This window comes from Caretta caretta, chromosome 6 (genome assembly GCF_965140235.1).
Source record: "Caretta caretta isolate rCarCar2 chromosome 6, rCarCar1.hap1, whole genome shotgun sequence".
Taxonomy (NCBI): Eukaryota; Metazoa; Chordata; order Testudines; family Cheloniidae; genus Caretta; species Caretta caretta.
This window is the reverse complement of record NC_134211.1, coordinates 46915412-46941269: the sequence shown is the minus strand read 5'-3', so window position 1 is coordinate 46941269 and position 25858 is coordinate 46915412. Positions and strand designations below refer to the sequence as shown.

The 25858-nt window shown below is 40.4% G+C and overlaps 1 protein-coding gene across 3 annotated transcripts; it reads right to left on the bottom strand.

Moving 5' to 3' along the window:
* Nucleotides 1-5540: 5540 nt before the first annotated feature.
* Nucleotides 5541-25642, bottom strand: E2F8 (E2F transcription factor 8). 3 transcript variants are annotated; one of them, XM_048855058.2, is made up of 14 exons: nucleotides 25531-25642; nucleotides 24866-24998; nucleotides 22383-22655; nucleotides 21783-21939; nucleotides 20844-21146; nucleotides 20417-20578; nucleotides 17308-17445; nucleotides 16875-17087; nucleotides 15290-15377; nucleotides 14494-15019; nucleotides 12177-12395; nucleotides 8973-9105; nucleotides 8115-8506; nucleotides 5541-6036 (listed from the first exon to the last, which is right to left on the bottom strand). In XM_048855058.2, the coding sequence occupies exons 2-14, from the start codon at nucleotides 24944-24946 to the stop codon at nucleotides 5848-5850; spliced, it is 2874 nt and encodes a 957-aa protein (XP_048711015.1). In that variant the 5' UTR covers nucleotides 24947-24998; nucleotides 25531-25642; the 3' UTR covers nucleotides 5541-5847. The 3 variants fall into 3 exon arrangements, with proteins under 3 accessions (XP_048711015.1, XP_074985582.1, XP_048711016.1); XM_075129481.1 differs by lacking the exon at nucleotides 25531-25642 and having other exon boundaries at nucleotides 24866-25260; XM_048855059.2 differs by lacking the exon at nucleotides 25531-25642 and having other exon boundaries at nucleotides 15290-15374; nucleotides 24866-25260.
* Between the last annotated feature and the right edge of the window lie 216 nt (nucleotides 25643-25858).

Sequence of the window (25858 nt, the reverse complement as noted above, 5' to 3'; positions counted from 1 at the left end):
ATGGAAGACGGGAGAGATTCTAGAAGACTGGAAAAGGGCAAATATAGTGCCCATCTATAAAAAGGACAACCAAGGAAATTACAGACCAGTCAGCTTAAATTCTGTATCTGGAAAGCTAATGATGCAAATAATTAAGCAATCAATTTGCAGACACCTAGAAGATAATAATGTGATAAGTAACAGTCAACATGGATTTGTCAAAAACAAATCATGTCAAACCAACCTGATAGCTTTCTTTGACAGGGTAACAAGCCTTGTGGATATGGGGGAAGTGGTAGGTGTGGTATATCTTGACTTTAGTAAAGTTTTTGATACTGTCTCACATGACCGTCTCATAAACCAACTTGGGAAATGCAACCTAGACAGAGCTATTAAAAAGTGGGTGCAAAACTGGTTGGAAAACCATTCCCAGAAAGTAGTTATCCGTGGTTCACAGTCATGCTGGAAGGGCATAACGAGTGGGGTCCCACAGGGATTAGTTCTGGGTCTGGTTCTATTCAATATCTTCATCAATTATCTAGATAATGGCATACAGAGTACACTTATAAAGTTTGCAGACAATACCAAGACAGGGGAGGTTGCAAGTGGATTAAAATTCAAAATGATCTGGACAAACTGGATAAATGGTCTGAAGTAAATAGGATGAAATTTAATAAAGACAAATGCAAAGTACTCCATTTAGGAAGTACTGCAAAAAGGGATCTGGGGTCATAGTGGACTAAAAGCTAAATGTGAGTCAACAGTATAACGCTGTTGCAAAAATAGCAAACATCATTCTGGGATGTATTAGCAGGAGTGTTGTAAGCAAGACACAAGAAGTAATTTTTCTGCTCTAATTGCCGCTGATTAGGCCTCAGCAGGAGTATTGTGTCCAGTTCTGGGTGTCACATTTCAGGAAGGATGTGGACAAATCGGAGAAGAGCAACAAAAATGACTAAAGATCTAGAAAACATGACTTATGAGGGAAGATTGAAAAAATATTGGGTTTGTTTAGTCTGGAGAAGAGAAGACTGAGAGCGGACATGATAACAGTTTTCAAGTATGTAAGAGGTTGTTGCAAGGGGGAGGAAGAAAAATTGTTCTTCTTAACCTCTGAGGATAGGACAAGAAGCAATGGGCTTAAATTGCAGCAAGGGAGGTTTAAGTTGGACATTAGGAAAAAATTCCCAACTGTCAGGGTGGTTAAGCACTGGAATAAATTGCCTAGGGAGGTTGTGGAATCTCCATCACTGGAGATTTTTAAGAGCAGGTTAGACAAACACCTGTCAGGAATGGTCTAGTTAATTAATCCTGCCATGAGTGCAAGGGAGTGGGCTAGATGACCTCTCGAAGTCCCTTCCAGTTCTATGATTCTATGCCCTGCTGCCAAAATAAAGGCACCTTGGGTACATTAACAGCAGAAATGTAAGTGTCTTAAGGAATTTAGGCAGCAGCTGAGCTGGGGTTTTGTGAACGCCAGCAGCATCTAAATGTTGGACATAGGTACCTAAAGTGGGAGCTAGGCACCAAAGGTCCCCCTGTGAATACCTGTGTCTCTATTTTAGGGCAGAACTACTGTCATCTACCAGGCTGAAGGGATTTAAAGGAAGACGCTGGAATGACTTTGTGATGTATTGCATTAAAGTTTTGGAAAAGAGACGGTGAGGCCAAGTGCAGAGGCAACTCAGCAATTGTATCTGGTTTGAACATTTCTTCTAAGATTATGGAGCAGGGGAATTAAAGGCACTGCTGAGTTCTTGATTAGAATACATGGAGGAGTCTCCTAGGCTTATGACCACCAGGTACTTATATTCTTATTATTGGTCAATTAATGGTATGGCTCTACCTTGGAATCTAGAAACATGAACAAACCAGCTGCTCATCACTTTTGTCAGCAGCAAGGCTAGGCCAGGCCAGGCCAGGCATATGTAAATTTCAGCCTGGGATTGCAGGGGCTTCACAAGGGAGGAATGGCTTAAATGGGATGTCATTTTCCACAATATTCAGGAGGATTCGTCTCATAACCACTCATAGGAAAATCGACATAGGTACAGAAAGCCCAGTAAACTTCAGAGGTACTGACTAATGCTCCCTTTGAGAGGATGGGTCCAGCAATTTTCTCGATGAAGCAAAGGATACGGCTTCTAATTCTTTCAGAGTGCAAGTATAAGCGCTTGGGCGAAAAGAAGAATTGGGCTTTTTATGTTCACAGCAGATACAATCTCTGGCCAGAACACTGATTTGGAAATGGAGACTTGGAGTGTACAATCAGTGAGCAAGTGCTTTAATTTTTCTAATTCAGTGGTGATGTGAGATGCAATTCTTTGGGGAAGAATGCGACAGTTCAAACGTGTAGGGACTAAAAGCACTTCTCATGCTTGAAAGCAGCATATCAAAGACAGTGATGGCAGCCAGGAGATCAAAGGAAGTTTGCTAGTAGTTGCAGGAGAATGAATCAGGTAGTCAGGCCATGTCTATGAATAGGTTACACAGGTGGAAGGAGCAGTGAGCTCAGCTGAGCAGCAAATGAAATTCAGATCTTCAGAGGAATGCAGGAATGTCTCACTTTGAGTAGAACTCTAGTCTTCAGTCTGCAAAACGAACAAAGCAAAGTGCTGGAACCCACAAAACTGACTAACTGAATTTTGACAACAACCAAGAGTCACAAGAGTGACTTGACGTCAGAAAACATATACAAACTTTCATAGCTTGGATAGGCAGAACTTAAAGGCAACACCCTAATAGCTAGCATTGACCATTCATGTGGTTTATGATATACTCCTACCCACTCTGACCACATATACAAAAAAGTTTAAAATGATTTGTTTTCCCCTTTGTAATATAAACTTGATTTTTTTAACCTTACAGGTATGAGTCATTTCTGCTTTTTCCTAGCAGAAGGAAAGGCTAGGGAGTGGGGAGGAGTTTGAAGGTGTTGAATCTTTGACAAAGACATCCTTTCTCTAAAGTGTTAGGCATAGATGTTAAATTTGTTTCTAAAGTTTTAAATGCTTTGAGTAAAAATGCTTTTCCCACTCAGCTAGGGATGTAAAATGTTAACTGGTTAACCTATAAGCATGAATGTAATCAGTAAGGTGTTCTGGTTGTTTAAAGTCTGCTGCAGGACTCCACTGCCGGCCCAACACCGGGGGTCCCAGCTGCCGGCCCTATGCTATAGGATCCTGGCTGACAGACCCATGCCATGGGGTCCCAGTTGCCGGCAGCCGGGACCCCAGGTGCAGGCATGGCTGGCAAGGAGCAGAGTATCCAAGCGCGCAGCCAGCAGCTGGGATCCCGGGCACACGGGGCGGCAATGCAGCCTAATGGTTAAATGTTTAACCGATACAATTTTAATAAACATTTACTTTTTAAAAACACTATTTACATCCCTATGCTCAGCTTTCACTCTCTTGCATCTTGTGATGTTACCATTTCAGTATTCTCATTATCCTGTTCTTCCAAGTTAGACCAGACCTGAATTTCTCATATAAAAAACAGGCAGGAAAGAATCCTTTCCTTCTTTATAATTCTTAAAGCAGAAGTGGTGGGGGGAGGGATACCACACAAAAACTCCCCCCTCTCCCCCAAACCAGAGGATTCAGCTTAAGCTCTTTATTTCCTGCCTTAGTGGGTTCTTAAATATGGAGAAAGGTTACTTGCTCTGAAATAATACAAACAGGTGCAAGGGGGGCTGCACATATTGGGGGTAGATTTGCTTAAATTGAAAATTTTAAATATTAATTCAAAAGATGCTGAAAACAGAAAATGAGTTAGGAATGTTTTGACCTAAAGCCTTCTCCTAGGAATTCTATGTCAAAGTGAGGGAGGGGAAATAATTTTGGTATCAGTGAACAGAATCCTAAGGGAATTTAAGCAAGGTATATTTTTAAACTGGGGGCAGTTCCTTTACCGTACAAATATGTTTCAAGAGAAAACTTTCAAACAGGTCCACACCACCAGTAAACTTCCATCGTGTAAGATTTTTCATTTCACATCAATAAGGGTTAAAGTTATTTTTGAGAGAGATGGGCCCAAATGCCATCTACTTTCCGATCCAGCTGAGCTGTCTGATGGGCTAAAACAGAAAACTGATGCAGGCATCCTTATGTTTTGGAAGAGTTCAGATTTGGATCTGAATTTTGGTTCTTGTGGATCATTTATTTAGGGCCACATTCTTCCTTTACACAGACGTCAACGGGAACTCCGTGGGCTGTAAATCAAGGCAGAATTTGACTCTCAACGTTTCTATAACCCAGTGTTTAAGAAAACATTTGCGATGGTGAAAGAAGCTACAGTAGCTATAGACACAGCACTGTATTATAAAAAATAAATTTTGGATCGTTACACACACAAAATGCAGGCCAGATTATGTGAAAGTTGTGCCAGGTTCTCAAATCTGCGCAATAGCGAGAGAAGCTATGCTGATTTATAGTGGATTATGGAATTTGGAGATTGCCCGTTTGTAGTTTGGTTCCAGTCGCAAACTTCTCAGAGGTCAGTGGAGGAAGAAAGTAGGTTGTTGGCCACAGAGTTTCAGTTTGGTCCACAAAAAGTTCTTCAGGTTCACGCGGAAGAGGGTTCTGTCCTGAAGCAGGATGAGGTGTCAAAACCTCAAATTTGTATTTATTCTCTCCCCAGGGTATTACAGAAAAGGTGTTTTGTTTTTTTGGCTTCCCAGCTTCTTTTCCACTTGTGAAATTTCAATGACAAGAGCCACATCCTCCTAGAGAGGCAGAGAGCCCAGGAGTTCTGCCTCTCCACTAACCCACTCCAGCTCTAAGAGCCAGGGAACTGTCTTTTTTTCTCCACACACCATCTGGAAAATTCGAATAAAAAATTGTTAGCAAAACCAAAATTCTCTCATAAAATTTCAGTTTTGCAAAATGGCTGTGTTTTGTTGGAAAATTCATCCCAATGAAAAATTTTCAACCAGTTCTAGTGAGGGGTTTACCTAGCTTGAACCTGAAACCATACAAAACTCTACAGTTTTGACTGTTTTCCTTTGAGTTCAATAGTTAATGTGAATTCAAAACTTAAAAGGGCACCGTTATTTACACCTAGTTATTTGCAGATGCAAAACGATGAGGGCAATTTCAAAAAGTCTGTCTCATATCTATAAGATATCAGCCTTCTGATAAAGATACTATTTTCCTCTTCCGATAATGCAAATTATAGCGAGAAGCTCTTACCACAGAACAACATAAAAAAGATCTTACTTGACATACAATGTGTAAGTTACTGTGGTTATTTCATTCGATTAAACAATACCCTTATCACTTAAAATTGGAAAGTTTAGCCTTAAATTTAATGTGAACAAATTGATTAAAAATACATTATAAATAATTCTTAATTTACATACTTGATTACTTTTTTTTTTTTTTTACTAACTTTACAAGATCATTATTGAAAGAACGTAGGAGTAAAAAGAAGTAGAAAATATTTAACTATAGCCTTTTCTATTTAAAAATACAATATATTACATGCTCACAGTACTTTCATTGTGCAAAACATGTACTGATACTGTGAGGTTTTGTATTTACTCAGTTTCTGTACACAACAAATTATAACCAAGAGTTTACTTTGCTCTGTACTGTTATTCAGAGTAAAACAGACAATAGGTACATAGTTGGTTGTAATGCTTTAAACAAGTCATTTGCAGAAATTAATGGACATTAGTTTGCTTTTATAAAAAACAGCCAATTTTACTCCTAAGCACTAAATAAGGGTTTTCCAGTATTGAGGACTTCTTAATGCATTTACAATTCATTTCCAGGGTATACATCCTCCAAATCATAATGCTAAGATGCATGCAACATGTTGTACTGGCGAATATATCCACAAAACAAGTTTAACAGCCAGACATCCCAGTCAAAGTTGGTCCTCTGACACTTCAAGTTTTCTTTGTGGGGCAAACAAGTTTCCTCGTGAAATTCTATCAGCACCATCTGAAGCTGCAGGAGACGAAGCAAAACTAGAAATTGCATTTGGCCCTCCAGGCGTATGGAAAAAATTTTCAGTCACTGCCTGTTGCTCTTCAGGTTTCACTGGAATAGTAGTCTGATTGGAAAGGAAAAGAACATTTGTTTCATTAGAGACACTTAAAACTAGATAGAAACTTAAAGCTAGAATTTTCAAAAACCTTGTTAAGACTTTATAAAAAGAAAGAATCTGACTAGTCTATTCTGACACTCTCGGTATATTGGAAAGCATGTATTTATACCTGTTTTATGAGTGTCATTTGTCCCTTCTAATCCCATGTATTATTTATAGAGCAAAGTTTTATGAACATCCCTTAGGCAACACGACGTCCTGCAAAACATGCAGACTAATTCTGCCCTCAGATTAACTATGCATAATATCCTACTCCATGGATTAATCAGGAGTAGGCAACCTATGGCACGCATGCCGAAGGCAGCACACAAACTGATTTTCAGCGGCACACACACTGCCTGGGTCCTGGCCACCGGTCCAGGGGGCTCTGCATTTTAATTTAATGTTAAAAGAAGTTTCTTAAACAGTTCAAAAACCTTATTTACTTTATATACAATAATAGTTTAGTTATATATTATGGACTTATAGAAAGATACCTTCTAAAAACATTAAAATGTATTACTGGCATTCAAAACCTTAAATTAGAGTGAATAAATGAAGACTCGGCACACCACTTCTGAAAGGTTGCTGACCCCTGGATTAGTGCATATCTGAGGTAGAACCAGGAGCTGACACTTAACATAAGTACATAAACAATAACATGAGCGGAATAAGAGTTCAAGGAGAAAGAAATAGAAAGTAAAATAGAAAATTTCCTTCTTTTGGCCTTGATAAATGCCATCTTGTCCTCTCAAGTTCATTCAAAAATGCTATTGCTAAGATGTCTTGGATCCTTGCTAAACCTCACTCTTTACATTCCCCCAACTGGCTCCCTGTTCTCTACAACAAGTTCCTTGTCTGTCCCTTGAAGACTCCTCATGGCTTAGTCCTACCCTACCTACCAAGGTATCGAGTTAACCCCTCCATCTATTCTAGCAATCGGGGAGGATAAAAGTCTATTAAAAATTAAAAACAGTTTATTTAAATAGGATTCTTTTTATTAAAGTTATAATACAAATTTAATTATTTTTAAAAATAAACCATATATTAAAATCATTTAAATTAATTTAAAAAGTAATGTATGCTTCCAAGTTTCAAAGGAAGTCAAACCACTCAACTGCTGGAAGTCACCCCTAAGCACCTGGACCTAGAGTTTATTGAAACGCTATGCCAGCTTTTGTAGGTGCAGAGAGAACATTTTCTTTATTTCAGTTTACTGAACTAAATTAGTTCAATGATTGGCTCATTCAAAATTAAGAAACCAATTAGGAGTTGAAAAAGCAGAAAAGCCCGTTTCGTCAATCTATGAATAAATATTAGATATAAGAGGATGAGATCTACTAATTAGAAAATCAGTTCAATTCTCTAACTACAGATACTTTGTTTAATGGATCAGTTAGTTTTAAATGGCAAAACATGTTTTAATAAACTTTGATAAACTTTTTTTACTTATGTTTCCAACACACTGTTGTTGGTTAAATAAAACTACCTTAAAACAACTTAAAGTGCTCTTTTGTGCTTTTTAATTTACTTCTAAAATTTCCAATAGTTTGACACTAATCGCAATTACAAAAATGAATGACCTAGTAAATAAGAAATACCTCATTCCCCATTTCTTAACAAATAAAATGTAAAAATTAAGAGTCTGAATAAAGGTAAGTTAAGCTATAGAATATAGCTTTAATATGTATAGATATTGTGTATCCTGATGGGTAGCAAAAAAACAAACACCAAACTTCATGGAAAGGCTATATTTAGTTGCAAATCAACAAGTTTTAACTAATGAGAATCAATCTCGCAACAAATGCAAAATAAGATTAAAATCTATTATTTAAATAAAGCTTTCCTGATTGCTGATTTAAGCCATGATTAAAACAGGTGATTTAAATTGCTTTGATTTAAACCAATCCACCCTGCTAGCAATAATACCAATCTGTATTGTGCATTACTCAAATTTTCCGTGATTCTTTTGGGCACTACTATACTATAAATAATATCTAACACTTAAAATAAGATGGAAAACTTGTATTTGATAGTTATCTTACCTGCTGTAAAGGAATTACTGCAACTGATTTTCCATTTAAGTCACACCCAGTTATCTGTGATTCATTTTTAAACACTTTTTCTTGTTGCAAGCTCACATTCTGTGAAACAGGACTAACATGCTCTAGTTTTGGAGAGATTGGCACTGGCTGAAGCATAGGATTTGAAGAAACTTGCACACCAGCAGGTATGAGTCCTAAGTGTTGTAGTGTAAAGTTCAGAATTGAAGAGCTTGGGTTTTGGACAGGATTACTATGGCTTGAATTAAGATATGAGCTGTTTACTACAGGTGCAGCTGCTATAGAAGACGGTGATACCATTAACTTCAAGGGTGTGACATGAAAAGCAGGAATATTAACTGCTGTAAATTCAGAAGCAGTCACTGGAATGACACCTATAAAAGAAAAATGGAGGTGGAAATCAAAAATCAACCTTTAACAGATGAAGGTTTGTCTTCACTGCAGTAAAAGACCCATGGCAACGAGTCTCAGAGTCCAGGTCAATTGATTCAGGCTGGGGGGGCTAAAAATAGCAGTGTAGACATCCCAGCTTGAGCTGTAGCCCAGGCTCCAAAACCCTATGAGGAGGGAGGGTTTCAGAGGCCCAAGCCCAACTGTCTACACTGCTAGTTTTTTTGCCTGGCAGCCTGGGCCCTGCAAGACTGAATCAGTTGACCTGGGCACTGAGACTCACTGCTGTGGGTTTTTTATTGCACTGTAGATACACCCTGAAACTCCTACAGGGTGAAATCCATCCCTGGTATAGTTTCACTGACTTCTGTTGTGTGAAATTGGTCCACAATGCTCAAAACCAGAGAACTTAAATGTATATAAATAATTATATATTGTATATATACACACCTGCAATGGGTGAACTGTAGGTCACGTGTGGCAGCGAACATATCCCAGACTTTTCCTCATTAGAAAAAATGGCCTCGTTGCCATGTTGCGTGCACTGAGCAAGAGGAATAATATACCCTGAAGGAAACAAGGTCTGAGAAAGAAAGGATAATCTTTTCGTACAGGTGCAATAAGAAACATATTCATGATGTATTTCTGCAGGGATCATTTTTATTCCTGAGGAAGTCCTTATTTTTCATTCTCTCTAGGTCCTATGCTGCATCCTTTTCTGTTGATTGACTTCTGCCAGAGGCTTGGACAAGACCCCCTCGAACACTGATCTTTAGTTGGTGGCAGTCTCCATTATGTCATTCAAAGCCCCCCTTTCCTCAAGAAGTAGAGTGTGCTGCATTTTTGTTAACCTCCTATTAGGCCAGACATGTTTTTAAAGCAAACTTTGACCACTTTTTTTGAATGCACAATTTGACAAACCAAAGTCTGGACTCAGATGGCAACATCATTCCATTCTCAAGTCAGATGAGACTTTTGATGCAAGAGTCCAACATGAGTAAAATACCTTTTTGATATAAAAATCTGTTTGTGCCAAGAGAACTCACATCTCATCCCAGACACAGACAGACACATTAATGATGAGACCCACTGTGGAGTGCTGGAAAAAGCAAACAAACAAAAGTAGATTGCTCATTTATTTTGACAGGGGGTTTATAGATATTTCATATTCTATTAAGAAATATATATAACTGTTTTTAAAAAAGGAACCAGGTTTTAGAATTACAAGATCTCACTATATGGCAATGCCATTAAATTTGAACATTGTCCTATGCTGATCAAAAATTTTACAAGTTAAGAACTATAAGAAGTTTTTGGATTAGTCATGTGACAATTCACATATTTTTACTCTAAACCAAATAAACCTTTGAAATTAAGTATAAGAGGAAAATTAAAGACTCTCCAGCAGAATTTCTAATGAAGTCAACTTATCAGATTAGAACATAAGAATGGCCATTCTGGGTCAGACCAAAGGTCCATCCAGCCCAGTATCCTGTCTTCCAACAGTGGCCAATGCCAGGTGCCTCAGAGGGAGTGAACCTAACAGGTAATGATCAAGTGATCTCTCTCCTGCCATCCATCTCCACCCTCTGACAAACAGAGGCTAGGGACACCATTCCTTATCCATCCTGGCTAATAGCCATTAATGGCCTTAACCTCCATGAATTTATCCAGTTCTCTTTTAAAACCCTGTTATAGTCCTAGCCTTCACAACCTCCTCAGGCAAGGAGTTCCACAGGTTGATTGTGCGCTGAGTGAAGAACTTCCTTCTATTTGTTTTAAACCTGCTGCCCATTAATTTCATTTGGTGGCCCCATGTTCTTATATTATGGGAACAAGTAAATACCTTTTCCTCATTCACTTTCTCCATACAACTCATGATTTTATATACCTCTATCATAACCCCCCTTAGTCTCCTCTTTTCCAAGCTGAAAAGTCCTAGCCTCTTTAATCTCTCCTCATATGGGACCCATTCCAAACCCCGAATTATTTTAGTTGCCCTTTTCTGAACCTTTTCCAATGCCAGTATATCTTTTTTGAGATGAGGGGACCACAACTGTATGCAGTATTCAAGATGTGGGCATACCATGGATTTATATAAGGGCAATAAGATATTCTCCATCTTATTCTCTATCCCTTTTTTAATGATTCCTAACATCCCGTTTGCTTTTTTGACTGCCGCTGCACACTGCGTGGACATCTTCAGAGAACTATCCATGATGACTCCAAGATCTTTCTCCTGATTAGTTGTAGCTAAATTAGCCTCCATGTTATTGTATGTGTAGTTGGGGTTATTTTTTCCAATGTGCATTACTCCACATTAAATTTCATTTGCCATTTTGTTGTCCAATCACACAGTCTGCTTTGGTCTTAACTATCTCGAGCAGTTTAGTATTATCTGCAAACTTTGCCACCTCACTGTTTACCCCTTTCTCCAGATCATTTATGAATAAGTTGAATAGGACTGGTCCTAGGACTGACCCTTGGGGAACACCACTCATTACCCCTCTCCATTCTGAAAATTTACTATTTATTCCTACCCTTCGTTCCCTGTCTTTTAACCAGTTCTCAATCCATGAAAGGATCTTCCCTCTTATCCCATGACAACTTAATTTACATAAGAGCCTTGGGTGAGGAACCCTGTCAAAGCCTTTCTGGAAATCTAAGTACACTATGTCCACTGGATCCCCCTTGTCCACATGTTTGTTGACCGCTTCAAAGAATTCTAATAGATTAGTAAGACATGATTTCCCTTTACAGAAACCATGTTGACTTTTGTGCAACAATTTATGTTCTTCTACGTGTCTGACAATTTTATTCTTTACTATTGTTTCAACTAATTTGCCCGGTACTAACGTTAGACTTAATTGCCAGGACCACCTCTAGAGCCCTTCTTAAATATTGGCGTTACATTATCTATCTTTCAGTCATTGGGTACAGTAGCTGATTTAAAGGACAGGTTACAAACCATAGTTAATAGTTTCACAATTTCACATTTGAGTTCTTTCAGAACTCTTGGGTGAATGCCATCTGGTCCCGGTGACTTGTTACTGTCAAGTTTCTCAATTAATTCCAAAACCTCCTCTAGTGATACTTCAATCTTTGACAATTCCTCAGATTTGTCACCTACAAATATGGCTCAGGTTTGGGAATCTCCCTAACATCCTCAGCCGTGAAGACTGAAGCAAAGAATTCATTTAGTTTCTCTGCGATGACTTTATCATCTTTAAGTGCTCCTTTTATATCTCGATCGTCCAGGGGCCCCACTGATTGTTTAACAGGCTTCCTGCTTCCGATTTACTTAAAAAATATTTTGTTATTACCTTCTGAGCTTTTGCTTAGCTGTTCTTCAAACTCCTTTTTGGCTTTTCATATTACATTTTTACATTTAATTTGGCAGTATTTATGCTCCTTTCTATTTACCTTTCCTCATAAGCCACCTCCATTACAAATATTGCTGATGAGTCTTTTCTACTTCCCCTGTTTGTCTGCCTAATACAGTAGAGTCCTATGAGAAACAAGAGCTTAAGAGTAGACTGAAAACCAAATGCATCACAGAGGTTTCCTGTATGTATGCTTTGACTGATAGATTTCTGCTTCTGAAAGTAATAAATCTTTGGGAAGTTGTACTTCTCCAATCAGTGGAAAGTATACCTCATGAGCAGGAACAGCAAATGCAACAGGCATCTCTTGTGTAGTACTGGCTCTGCTTTTATCTTCTGAAAGACCTTCTCTCCTTTCATGATCAAAGCAACATTCCACATTTTGATCTAGTTTCTCAGATTTGTTCTGGCTTCCCTCTTGGAAATTATTTATTTCAGGCTCCAAGTGCACAGCTCTAGAAGATGGTCTTTCACCCTTAAGAGAATCTCCCTGAAAAATTATGTAGTACATACAGACAAAAAAACAAAGACATTTTAAAGATGGGTTTTAGATATCTACAGTAGGTGTAATTAAGAAGTATATATTTTTAATAACGTATTTACTTTCATTATATTAGATATTTTAATTTTATGTCTCAAAAACTGATTTCATTCATTAATCTTTTGTGGATACTACTGGAAAAAGCCCCCTATTAAGAAGCCATAGCATCAAACCCCACCCTATCACTCTGCACTGCAGGAACCTAAAGTACCAGCACGGCAGGCTCTACATTACCCACTTTTGCCCCCACCAGCATACTAGATGTTCCATGGTTGGGAAGGGGCATGATCAGAACACATTGCACTGATGATCTAGATCTGTTCTAGCAAGCACAACTTAGAGAACAGCCTAAGGACTGCTAATGTGCATTAGGAGGCCAAACTGGTCATCAACTGGTCTCCAGGATTGAGAAACAAGGGTCAGAAAGACATCCATGTCCCCAATACCCAAGAGCACCAGCGCAGCTCACATATACCTAGAGATCTGGCACAAGAAGTTTCAGCTTCTTATTCTCTTAATATTTTGGTTCATGGTATAGCCATAGCCATAGCCCATTATATAGGGTGTTGGGAATTAAGAACACTAGATAAGGGGTGAGTAAACTTTTTGGCCCGAGGGCCACATCTGGGTATGGAAATTGAACGATGGACCATGAATGATCATGAAATTGGGCGTAGGGGTGAGACAGGGGATGAGGGCTCCAACTGGGGTTGTGGGCTCTGGGGTAGGGCCAGAAATGAGGAGTTCAGAGTGTGGGGGGGGCTCCAGGCTAGGGCAGTGAGTTGGGGTGCCCCTCCGGCTGATAATATGGCCTCTGGTGTGGGGCCGTGGATGAGGGGTTTGGGGTACAGGAGCGGGCTCTGGTCTGGGATCAAGGGGTTTGGAGGACAGGAGGGGAATCAGGGCTGGGGCAGGGGGTTGGGGTGCGGGGGGGCTCAGGCATACAGGCTCTGGGTGGCGCTTACCTCTAGCAGCTCCTGGAAGCAGCGCCATGTCCCCCACTCTGGCTCCTATGCGGAGGTGCGGCCAGGCGGTTCTGCGTGCTGCCTCATCCACAAATGCCGCCCCCACAGCTCCCATTGGCCACAGTAGGCGGGGCTTGGGGCAGTGTGCCTGACTGCGCCAACGCATAGGAGCCGGAGGGAGGACATGTTGGCTGCTTCCAGGGAGCCGTGCGGTGCCCTGCTTCCCGGCAGAAGCTCAAGGGCCGGATTAAAAGGTCTGACGGGTCAGATGTGGCCCGCGGGCCGTAGTTTGTCTACCCCTGCACGAGATAAAATTTTATATCCCCACTTTCCCTCTCATCATCCATAAAGCCAGCACTGAATGCCTGCCACTATGTGAGCTGAGAAGTGCTTGAACTACTCCCGAAAGACTGAATCACATCCCCTGGCAGACAGCAAATCAAGTTACCAGATTTAGTTTTTGGTTATGCTTTTAAAATGCTCTGTAAACACTTCTAGGTAGGTTCTTATTTTTCTGAATCAAACTTTATTTTTTAAAGAGACAACCTGATTCAAGGTTCAGCCTTGCAAAGATATGCTTTGATTGATAGAACTATATATTATATCTGAATGTATTCCAGGCACCAGGCAAACTATGAGCAAAGGACTGATGGACATTCACTCTCAAAAAAGGCAAGTTCAAGATTCACCCTTAAGTGCAAGTCTATTCACAATTATTACAAACACTTAACATTTGCATAAATCGGAATTACATGAATTTGAGCAGCCCCTTAACTCAGTTCAATCTTTCCACCTATCTCTCTCTCCACCACCTTCAAACAAGAAGCAGCACTCACTCAGTAAGACTAGTATGATATCCCTTTGTGCAGCCAACCACTGATGGGCCTGTAGAACAATGTACTTCCATCAAGGTTTAAGAACATTTGTTCAAAACTCAATCAAAGGATTAAGAATTTCCATGATTGCTCCTGAAACCATGTTCTATACAATGAATTTATTTATGGCTTCTACTAGGATCCCAAGCACTTTGTACACACTACAATATTAGAGTAAAAAACTATACCTTTTCTTATATTACTTACTGTATAAACATCTTCAAGACTTTTCTCATCACTTCTACATTTTTTAATGGAACTGTTCTCCTGTAATGCTTGAGATCTTTTAAGGCACTTCTCTGGTATAAACTCAATTTTTGTAACTTGTCTCTCTTTAGCCATCAGGTTCCCAGCATCACCTTCACCTGTATTACTGTCCCCCTCTTCAGTGGTCATTTGATTAAGTAGCATTTTTGAATTAGCATTGAAAACACTTTTAGTTCCAGTCACATTGGGACAGGGCACAGACTGTAATGTAAAACTTGGGCTGTAGGTAGTCACAGTCTGGGCTTGGGAAGGATGTAAATATATTGCATATGAAATACCAGAATGGGTTTGAGGTAGCATTAGAGGAGAAACTGCATTGTGGATAAGAGGCAGGACCCCCAATGGCTGAACAAGAGATGGAGTTTGACAGGATGATGTAGTATTAGGTTCACATTTTAGAAGAGATTCATCACTAGAGGTCAATTTACATTCTAAGGTAGATCTTGTCAATTTCATCTTTAATTCTCTAAAAAGGAAAAAACAAGAAATACACACTTAAATACATTCAGAAGTGCCCTCATCATTATATGTCATGACACAGAATAATAGGAGTAACTTGATGCAATTTTCACTACTCCATCCATTAAATAAAGTGAAAATGATGCTACTGAAAATTATTGAGTTTAACAGTTACCGACTGGCTGACTCTAGTTCACAATAGCTGACTAAATACACTTCAAGCTTGTTGGCCCAATGATGAAATAAGCTTCCCGCTATAACACCAGTGTAAACATACCTTGATTGTCCTTCTAACTGCTGTTTACAAATTGCTGCAAGCTGAGCCATTTTACTTGGCAAGGATGATGAATTTTGATCATTATCTGCTTCGGGGGGAAAAAAAAGCCATAAATAGAAGTTGGATTCACTTTTAAGAACACCTATTTATACAGTTTGCATGGTTTAAGTGTTTAGTAACAGGGCCTTTCATCTCCATGTTGCCATTCAGTTACAGTTCAGGCTGGATATGTCAGTTGGATAGTGGCTTAAGTTGGCGACCTCAGTTCAGTTCTTTGTAGAGAACAATCCACAAAAGACAACATGAGGCACTAATTAATACTTTGGCTGGCAGACTCTGAGCCCAAGAACTGCATTTACATGAAGAATAAATGGTCATCTCAACTTTAAACGTGGCCCTTTCAGAAGGGCTGCACCATAGTTAGGCTTGACAGGATTGGATTTTTATCAGTAAATGTCAAGAAACGTTAGTTTCGCTGACAAAAAATATTTCCATCCATAATTGAAATGTACAGATAGGCAAAGAAAGAAAAATGCCACTTGAGAACTTAGAATTTGATTTAAGGACATTTACTTTGTATATTTTGGCACGTGATGTTGACAATATGTGTTTTAAGGCTGCTTAAAAATGATCAATATTATCAGTTGAAGTTATAAAAGTATAAAAATCTAATTATGCCAAACCTAGCCACAGTGCAGAGAAAGGTCTAGTATGTATATTCATAGAACATATTCCTAACAGAATACTTAAGGCTATTAAACACAACACTATAAAAAGTCAAAATGAAATATGAAAAAATTAATTCATTTTCTTCTTTAATAAAAAAAATACTTGTGAAAGCACACAAGCTATGTAACTCCTAGTAACAGGAGCAGGCAATTACAAATTGTGAGCCAAATTTGGACCTGGAATAAAATGCCTGCAACTCTATTGTTACACCTACTGACACCAGGTCAAGATTTGATCCATCAAAGAGTGAACAGCTTCCTATATTTTGTTATATGGATTAGCTTCAGAAGACAAAGCACTTGGAATCTGTCCTCATTATCCATCTTCTCAGACCTCAGATGTAAAGCACTGTACATATATTACTAAGTGCCAAACTTCTCTGTTAGCCCCCATTATGCCTGTTTTTGACTGTATCAGTCAACCAGAACTTGTGTTTGTATTTCAAGCATGCCTGAAGAGGTTAAATATCAATATCTATTTAACAAGAGATCCTATACAATATGTTAATAGCATATCCATTGTTGTATGCACTGTTGTTGTAGCTGTGTTAGTCTCAGGATATTAGAAAAACAAGGTAGGTGAGGTAATATTTTCTATTGGACCAACTTCTTTTGGTGAGAGAGACAAGCTTTCGAGCTACACAGAGCTCTTTCCCAGACCTGAGGAAGGTACTCAGAGAGGCACGTTAAATACAATGTCATAAGCCTGGAAGGGACCTCAAGAGGTCATCTAGTCTCTTCCCCTACACTCATGGCAGAACTAAGATTGAACTATCTGAACTCTCTCTCTCACCCACCTTGTCTGTCTAATAGCCTATCCAGAGTAAGAGACAATAGTTTGCTTTTCAACTACATACTTGTGCTTGTCTTGCTGGGGCTGCTTGGTGCAGAATGGATCTTCCTCCGGTCACTTTCTATAGTTTTTACTAGCTTTATTAGAGATGGATGCCGAGTGAAGCTCTGCTTGCCTCTTAAAGGGAAGAGATTTTTTGAACACTGCTCTTTGGGAGATTTAGATTTTGCAGAATTAGATGGAATCAAGGAAGTGGTAGTAGTTACAGGTTTTGTATCTAAAACAGAAAATGTAAAATAATATCATATATAACCTGAACAATAAAACAGTTCTTTTAATATTTGTTTGGTGATTACAGTGCAGGAATTATTTGAAAAACTGGAAAAAAGACCCCTTAGAGAAAAATTAAACTGTCTTTTGGTCTAAGCTTTTCAAGGGTAAAAACTGCAATTCATGCCAATCGGGACAGCAAAAAGAAAGCTAAGTAGTACACCTACCCTGAATGCCTGGTAAAACCTCTGGTCCTGTCCATTTGAATGCTGGCTTTCTGCCTCTCTCTTCTGTAACATGAACCTTCTTGATAAGTTCGAGACTACTGAGAACATTAGCTATGTCATACAGTCTCCTAATTTTGGCTGAAATAAAACAAATATGTTAATGAATTCTGTATAGCATTTCTGGGTTCAATAGAAGCACACTTTCAGTCATACTTATTTCACATTAGGCTAAAGATGTTTCCCAAACCCCGAACATGCTCTTGTATTTATGTTACACAATCCAAAGCAATGGCTGAGGTTATTGGAGCCAGACTGCAGTCACTCATATGAGAAACTCTGTTTTGGATTCTTTAAGAACAATTTAGTCTTCAACCAAGCTTTTTTTAATACCTGGGCCTCTATATTGTGGAAACGTGGAGAAACCTTACACTGAAAGCCAGCAACTAGAAATAGGTGGGAGGAGGAAAAGAAATATCCTAAAATACACAGGATTCATCATTCACCTGCAGAATCTTTCGATACACCACCATATCCTGATTAATAATTTCAGATACCACCACTAGCTGCAAGTTTTAAAAGCCAATTGAACTACCACAAAAGAGCCTGACTTCAACCAGAACTCGTTCAGGCCAAGTTTCTCCCACTGAAAAAAAAAAAATACAAAACCTGGGCAAATCATCCACAAAATTCAGGGCTATCCTTGTTAATCAAGAGTGTGGTAATACATTAGTTACGTTTACAAAAAGATACTATCTCCCTGAATATAACCAAGGCCCTTGGAATGCTTTTTGTCAGACACACCAGTTCCTGGGGGAGAAAGAAAAAACACACAGATCCTAATAATTTTAACATGATGCAGTGGAAAGGAAACTACTAATTGAAACTACTGAGACCTGATCCTGTCATTACTCCACATGCAGAATTCGCACAAAAGCCAATGCGAGTTTTGTCTGTGAATCAATAGCAGGATGGAGGGTTTACAAATAAAATCACAATTAAGGAGATATGAACTATTAGTGTATACACAGACTTAGAGTTGACAGAGAAAACATTTTAAGTTCCACTTCCTCCAATGAGATTAACGACTGCCTGAACTTCTAGAAATCTCTCTAGATTTCAACCAACAGAGCTACATGACCAAAATGAAGACTTGTCTAGAGCAGGTACACTCAAATCTTTGTGGCAGATGGTGGGGGAAACAAAAAATAAAAAAAGTTTCATCATGAAAAAGACAGTTACCAATAAGCAACATGATGATGTCACTTCATAATTAGGGCCCTACCAAATTCACAGCTGTGAAAAAATGCATCATGGACCTTCACAGTCCTCTGATCTCCCCATGAAATCTGGTGCGCACCTAGGGGCTCTTCCTCTGGGGAGGGCTCCAGCTGCTAGTCCCACATGGGGATGGGAGGGATGAGACTTTCTCTTCCCCTGCAGGGATGCTCCCAGGGTAGGTCAGACCCACCTCCAGGATCTCCCCCAGCTGCAGAAAGGTCCGCAGTTTCAACTGTTGCCTCCCTGCACAGAGAGGCTGTGGCTCCCGCTGTCTCACCCTGCCCCCCAACTCCAGCAGGAGTGTAATAAAAATAAAGGGAAGGGTAACCACCTTTCTGTATATAGTGCTATAAAATCCCTCCTGGCCAGAGGCAAAACCCTTTCACCTGTAAAGGGTTAAAAGAAGCTAAGATAACCTCACTGGCATGTGACCAAAATGACCAATGAGGAGACAAGACACTTTCAAAATCAGGAGGGGGGGAACAAAGGGCCTGTCTGTCTGTGTGATGCTTTTGCCGGGAACTGATCAGGAATGCAGCCTTACAGCTCCTGTTAGTTAGTAAGTAATCTAGCTAGAAATGCATTAGATTTCCTTTTCTTTAATGGCTGGTAAAATACGCTGTGCTGAATGGAATGTATATTCCTGTTTTTGTGTCTTTTTGTAACTTAAGGTTTTGCCTAGAGGGATTCTCTATGTTTTGAATCTGATTACCCTGTAAGGTATTTACCATCCTGATTTTACAGAGGTGATTCTTTTACCTTTTCTTCAATTAAAATTCTTCTTTTAAGAACCTGATTGATTTGTCATTGTTCTTAAGATCCAAGGGTTTGGGTCTGTGTTCACCTGTACAAATTGGTGAGGATTTTTATCAAGCCTTCCCCAGGAAAGGGGATGTAGGGCTTGGGAGGATATTTTGGGGGAAGACGTCTCCAAGGGGGCTCTTTCCCTGTTCTTTGTTTAACACGCTTTGTGGTGGCAGCATAGGGTTCAAGGACAAGGCAAAGTTTGTACATTGGGGAAGTTTTTAACCTAAACTGGTAAGAATAAGTTTAGGGGGGTCTTTCATGCAGGTCCCCACACCTGTACCCTAGAGTTCAGAGTGGGGAAGGAACCTTGACAGGGAGACTGCAAGAAAACCGGACATATGGTAACCCATACCCTATGACCTTCACTTCTGTGCTTCGGCTGGCGGCGGATTTACAGCTGGGGACCCAGCCAGCTGCCTTCCTCTCTGGCTGCCCAGCTCTGAAGGCAGCACCCCTGCCAGCAGCAGGGCAGAAGTAAGGGTGGCAATCCCATGTTCCCCTACAATAGCCTTGCAATCCCCCCCGCACCCTCCTTTTGGCTCAGGACCCCCATGATACACCATGAAATTTCAGATGTAAACAACTGAAAATGTGAAAGTGACCAATTTAAAACCCCCGGCTGTGAAATTGACCAATGTGGACCCTGAATTTGGTAGGGCTTTGTTCAAGTCTTTATGTATATATATATACACACACACACACACATATACACACACACACACACACACCCTTTTGGTTGCCCCTCTACAAATAGATCCTGGGGACACCTAGTGTTAAAGCGATAATTAGTTCCTGTATAACTTAATTAGAAATATATTATTGGAAGAGAGAGATTCTCATTACATTTCACAATATGCAACATTGTGTTTAAGGATTACAGTGTGCAAGAATCCCCAGAAACAACAGCTGTAATAGTAAATCAGATGAAATATTCCATTTAAGCAAAATCAAAAACAGATTATCAGAGACAAAACTTGCGTAAATACAGACTCAACTGAGACAGCTCCAGCAGCATTTTACTTACTTTTAAACTTGCTTTTATCTAAATCTTCTATATGGTCCTCTCCAATCAAAATTTTAGCAGCAACTTCAAGGCTCACTATTTGAGGAGTTGATACAAGAAACAGCATCACAAATTTCTGACTCATCACTCGTAAAGACTTGTCTTTCCTGCTGTTTACTGAAGCTATACGGAAAGGAGACAGGATTAAAATGTATCAAGTGACATGCCATCTGAAATGAAAGTTCTGAAAAATATTTCAGAAATTAAGTAACAAAAATGTTTGTCAACAAGGATCTTGGTCTTAATTAAAAGAGCTGAAAAAGAATGACACTTTTGCATAACTTTTGGTGCATTTCAGGCTTTAGGATTTAAGAGATTTGTTTCCCTGTGTTTGGATATTTTTAATTACAGATGTATTCTCTTCCTGGCATTAATAAAAAATCATTACCTGCCCGAAATTCCATCCCTGGGAGTTCAACAAAACACATTTCTGAATGCTCATTTGGGCCAACAGGTTTTGTCGCCATCTCCTCATTTTTGTCACCATCTAACTCAAACTCATACTCTCTCTTCTTGATCATCTCAATTTGTTGTGTGTATTTGTTCTCTTCGCCAACTTTTTTCAAAGTCTGCAGTGTTCTGTTGAGATTATGACGCCCGTACCAAGCATATCTGTTTTTGGCAAGGCGACTCACCATATGCAGGCTCTCTAGCACGTTCACAATATCATATATGCGTCTACGTTCAACATCTATAAGGAGGAGGAATATTAACACATTAATCTTAAAATTTGGATCATGTAGTATTGTTCTTAGCATATGTTTCTTTAAATTGGTTTACCCAGCATGGTGATTTAAGGAACTATCATATTCTGTTAATCTATATAGTCTACACCAAATCATATCTTATTTTGATGTCACACTTGGGCAAGCTTAACTTGTGGGTGCAGCTAGAGAACCACCCCATTTCACACCCATCCCAATCACTGATCATACTCATAATTTGGAGAACCAAAAATTGGACTCAAGTTATTTCCAGTAGTTGTGGTAATTATTTATATGTTCTATATAATATATAATTTAAAGTTCTTTTTCTTGAAATGTTCTGAAATAAGACAGTATGTACAGAGGAATAACAATTTTGTTAAAGAAACAGATTTCTATTTCAAACTTAGAAAAGGATTGTTATAAAAATGAAGGATTTCTTTCTTTTCTTAAAAAAAAACAAAAACAAACTAAAATTAGTTTGAGTTTGCATTCTGAAAAGTTTTCATCATTTAACTGTGAAAATACACACCAAAAATGAGATGCTGGCTTTACCAGCATATTCATAGGAACAGGTCAGTACATATTCCCAATCATAAACACTAGTACACGAACAGACTTACTAAGCTCTTCTGCTACTTCATCAAGACAAATATCACTATTCTCTGCAGTGCTGGGGTAATTAGGATATCGAGCTAAAAATTTGTGACACAATAATCCTAGACTTTTCTCTTTACGGCTTGGTTGAGATTTCTCATATTCATCTCCTGATAAATGCTCCTGCACAGAAACAAGGAAACCGGAATTTAATGTTTTACATAAAAATGTTAAGTTTGACAGATTTACTGCCAGCATCTGGGACTGATGAACAATACCAAGTGCCTTATCCTCAACAGCTGGTGAGCCTCAAAATAATAAAACTATCAGTGTTTGCTAGGTCTAACAATTAAAATGGTATCATAAATAGCTAATATTCCAGAATTAAAATCTAAACAAAGGTCGTGGTATATGTTAAAGTTTTCAATACTGAACAAATACAGATTCCTCGGCCAGAAGATACCATTGTGATCATCTAGTCTGACTTCCAGTATAACATAGAACTTCCCCAAAATAATTCCTTTTGAATTAAAAGTATATCTTTTAAAAAAGAAAAAAAAAATCTAGACTTTCATCAAGACAATAGGCAACCCCCAATTTAATTTACAAAAATCTTTACAACATACATGTAAACAGTGTTTTGCTTCTACGATTTCACTTCTGTCAAAAAGTCCCTTTTTTTGTTCTCTGTTTCTAATCTCAGGACTAGCCGCGCTGATCAGTATTTTAAGGTTAGCAGTGGGTGTCCATGGATCTCCATAAGGAACTTCCTTAGATTTAGGGGGTGTTGTCAGAGGTCCAGAATCAGGCTGAATTTCCGTTAATACTGAATATGAGGTAGCTGACTGTTTCAGAGGGGTTTTCAATATCCTTTTTTGTGGCTCAGAAGAGTGATTTTCCTGCACAGAAAGTAAAATAAATAAATAAAATTGTATCTCATAAAATCAGAATAATGTCATATATAAGACTACACTCCAATACTGTTCTTTATTCTAGTCTATTACCGATCTGTTTATTCTCTAGAGAGGCCTATGGACAAATTTTGAAGTCTTTACTGAAGTTAAGACTTCTATTAAGCCAATGAAGTCTTGGCTGAATAAAGTCTGCTAAGTTGACCCTGGGTTTATAGCACGCAATATAGCCTTTTCCTGCTTGCATCAAGTAAAAAACAAAAAAAAAATAAAAGAACTTAAAATAAAACTCAAACTGACTGAATCCAACGCAAAAATGCTAGTTTACCCATTTTGGGGGGAAATAATGCCAAGGATTGTCTGATAAATGTTAAATACTACCGTTGATGAACAATGTCTGAGACCCCCCATCAAGCTGCCGGTTATCCCTTTCACTGAAGAGGGGTAGGGTGGGTGTAACTACCAGTAAAAGGAAAAGACAAAAAATAAGGGCCATGAATTACTGACATAGTGACTTGTATTGCTTTTGCTTATAGCAGGCCATGCTAAGGAATGGGCATGCTTGTTTAGATGTTCAACATTTCATAGGAAAGAGCTGCCTCCTTTTTTGATAAATAAAGCTAGTGAGTTTCCAGCACAGGGCCGATCTTCTTGCTATGAGAAATGAGACATATGGCAAATTTAAAATCTGTTGCACCACTGTGAGCTGACTCTTGCTGCAGGATGGAATGCCTCGTATCAGGCAAAAAACAAAAAAATCAAATACTAACTCTGACGTCCAATGAAAGTTTCTCTTGGATTAATGCTTGAGACATTTACGTATCACTTTTGTATAACTGCAAATAATATGTAACATGCATATAGCTCCATCTGTACATTTCAAGCTGTGTATTGTTTCTTCTATGTGCATTTGATATACCTCGGAAAACGGGGCTCCATTTTAACTGGGCCTTTTTGTCACTACAATACTATAAACGTTAAAGACCTATCACACCTGCCATCAATTTTCCCTTTTCTTCCAGACACTTTAAAATAAAGTTATTCAGACAGCTGTTACTTTACTTTACAACACATGACTATATGGAATTGGTTAAAAAAAATCCCACAACACAATCCATTTTGGGCCTAACCCTGTAAACCCTCCATTCAGTGAAGTTTTACCCACTTTAAATGGTGTTTAACACACACAGCTTGGAATACATTCAATATAAATTCAATTACTTAGTTGCAGTAGCAAAATCTTAGCAAAAAAGGACAGTAACTAAAGTGGGTTCAATGCACCTATTGCAGTTTGCTGGGATCTGTGATTTAAAAAGGTTTTATTCATAATTGCAGGATTTTTCTTGTCACCTGTAGAATCATACCAGGGAAAACTTCAGCACAAGCAGAACAATCATGTTTGCTCTCCCCATTGAGGCTCGCTGTCAGCCTGACTCACTAAGGTGGGGCAGGTCCGTTCTAGGACAGTGGGTTTTACAACAGAGCCCCAGCAGTTAAACAGTCACATCTGGCAGGATTAATACATGACTAAGGCCTGGTCTATACTATAGAGTCAGTCGAGGAAAGGCAGCTTACATCAACCTAAGTATGTGAGTGTCTACACTAAAATTTCACTCCTGCCAAAGTAACTACCCTGACTTAATAATTCCACCTCCAGGAGAAGCATAGGGCTTGTCTACACTATCACATGGGGTCACTCTAAGAGACGCTACTACAGCTACGTGAATAGTGTAGCTGAAGTCGACCTACTTAGATCTACTTACCGTGGTGTCTTCACTGCATCAGGTTGACAGCGTACAGTCTCCCATCGACTCAGCTTATGCTTCTTGGTGAGTATCGGAGTCGACGGGAGAGTGCTCAGCGGTCAATATACTACATGCGATAAATCGACCTCCGCTGGATCAGTTGCTGTCCGCGGATCCAGCCGGTAGGGCAGACAAGCTCCTAGAGTCAATGTAGTTAGGTCGACAGGGCTAGCTTACTTACACCCCCTGTTACTGGCTTTCAGAAGCTGTCCCACCAGCCCCACGCTGACAGTACAACCACGCCTGGTGGGGACGCACACCACCCGCCCCAGGAGCCTTGAGAGGACACACACAAGTGATGTAATGGCTGTGGCAGCTGGATGCCCACCTAACTGAGGTCATCCTAATTTTGTACTGTAGCTATGCCAGCGCGGCGTCAGACTCGCGAAGTACCTTCTCTTCGGTCCCCATTTCATCCCCGGGCTCTCGGGGTCCGCTCACCGCTCCTGGGCCAGGCGGGCTGCGCAAAGTCATCGAAGGCGCGGGGCTCCGGGCAGCGGCGATGGCATTTCAGCACGGACAAGCCCTGGCGAGGAGGACGCACCAGCGGGTGAGGCGGGCAGGCGCGGGCACGACGCTGGGCGGAGACCTGCCGCCGGTAAGTACCGAGCGCAGCCCGGCCCGACAGGAGATTCGGGACGTGCCCGTCGGCGCGGGGCGCCCGGCACCTGCCAAGGCCCCCCCGGCAGAGTCCCGCGTCACCGGCACAGCGAGCCCCGCGCGGTGGAGGGGACGGGCGCCGGGATCGCCTCACGCAGCTTGGCCCGCCGCCGCCCCGCGCCCTGCGAGCCCCAACTGCTCCCCCGGCCCCACCTCGGGCCCCCGCCCGGCCGCGCACCAATCACACAGCAGCCGCCAGCAGGGCGCCGCGCTGATTGGCTGGTGGGGAATGGGCGAGACTGTTCCGGGATCCGGTTTAAACGTTTGGCGCCACTCGCCCCGCGCCCCCAGGAGCCAGCCCCGTTCAGTCCAGATGGGCTGCGCCCCACCTGCTCCGGAGCGAGGCCCAGCTAGGATCTCGCAGGGACCGCCTAACCGGAGGCGAGGCCCGCACCTACCTGTGCGGAGGCTGTAGGGCGAGCCCCGCTCTAGCTGCCGGTGCCGCTCGCTGCCGATTTGAATTTAACCCGCTGTAAGAGAGACGCTTCGTCGCTTGCTTACCCAGCGAACGCTCCCCACTTTCCTGAGGCGGGGGCGGGGGACAGAGCCCAGCCAATCACAGCTCGGCCGCTGCCCGCCCAGCCAATCACAGCTCGCGGCCCTCTCTGCCACGCCCACGCCTGACCGCCGAACTGGGGAAAGTTTCTTAACCTGAAGTTTGGCGGGTGCGGGGCGCGGGAAGTGGGCGGGTGTGCAACAAATGGGGTGTATGTGTGTGTGCTTGAA

Bases quoted from the DNA above. Each gene is read 5' to 3' on its own strand.
- E2F8 (XM_048855058.2), bottom strand. From the start codon at position 24,946: ATGACTTTGCGCAGCCCGCCTGGCCCAGGAGCGGTGAGCGGACCCCGA. The intron at 15,020-15,289 runs GTATGTTTACAC...TTTCCTTTTTAG, and splicing joins CAGTTAGAAGGACAATCAAG to AGAATTAAAGATGAAATTGA. The intron at 12,396-14,493 runs GTAAGTAATATA...ATAATTTTTCAG, and splicing joins GTCTTGAAGATGTTTATACA to GGAGATTCTCTTAAGGGTGA.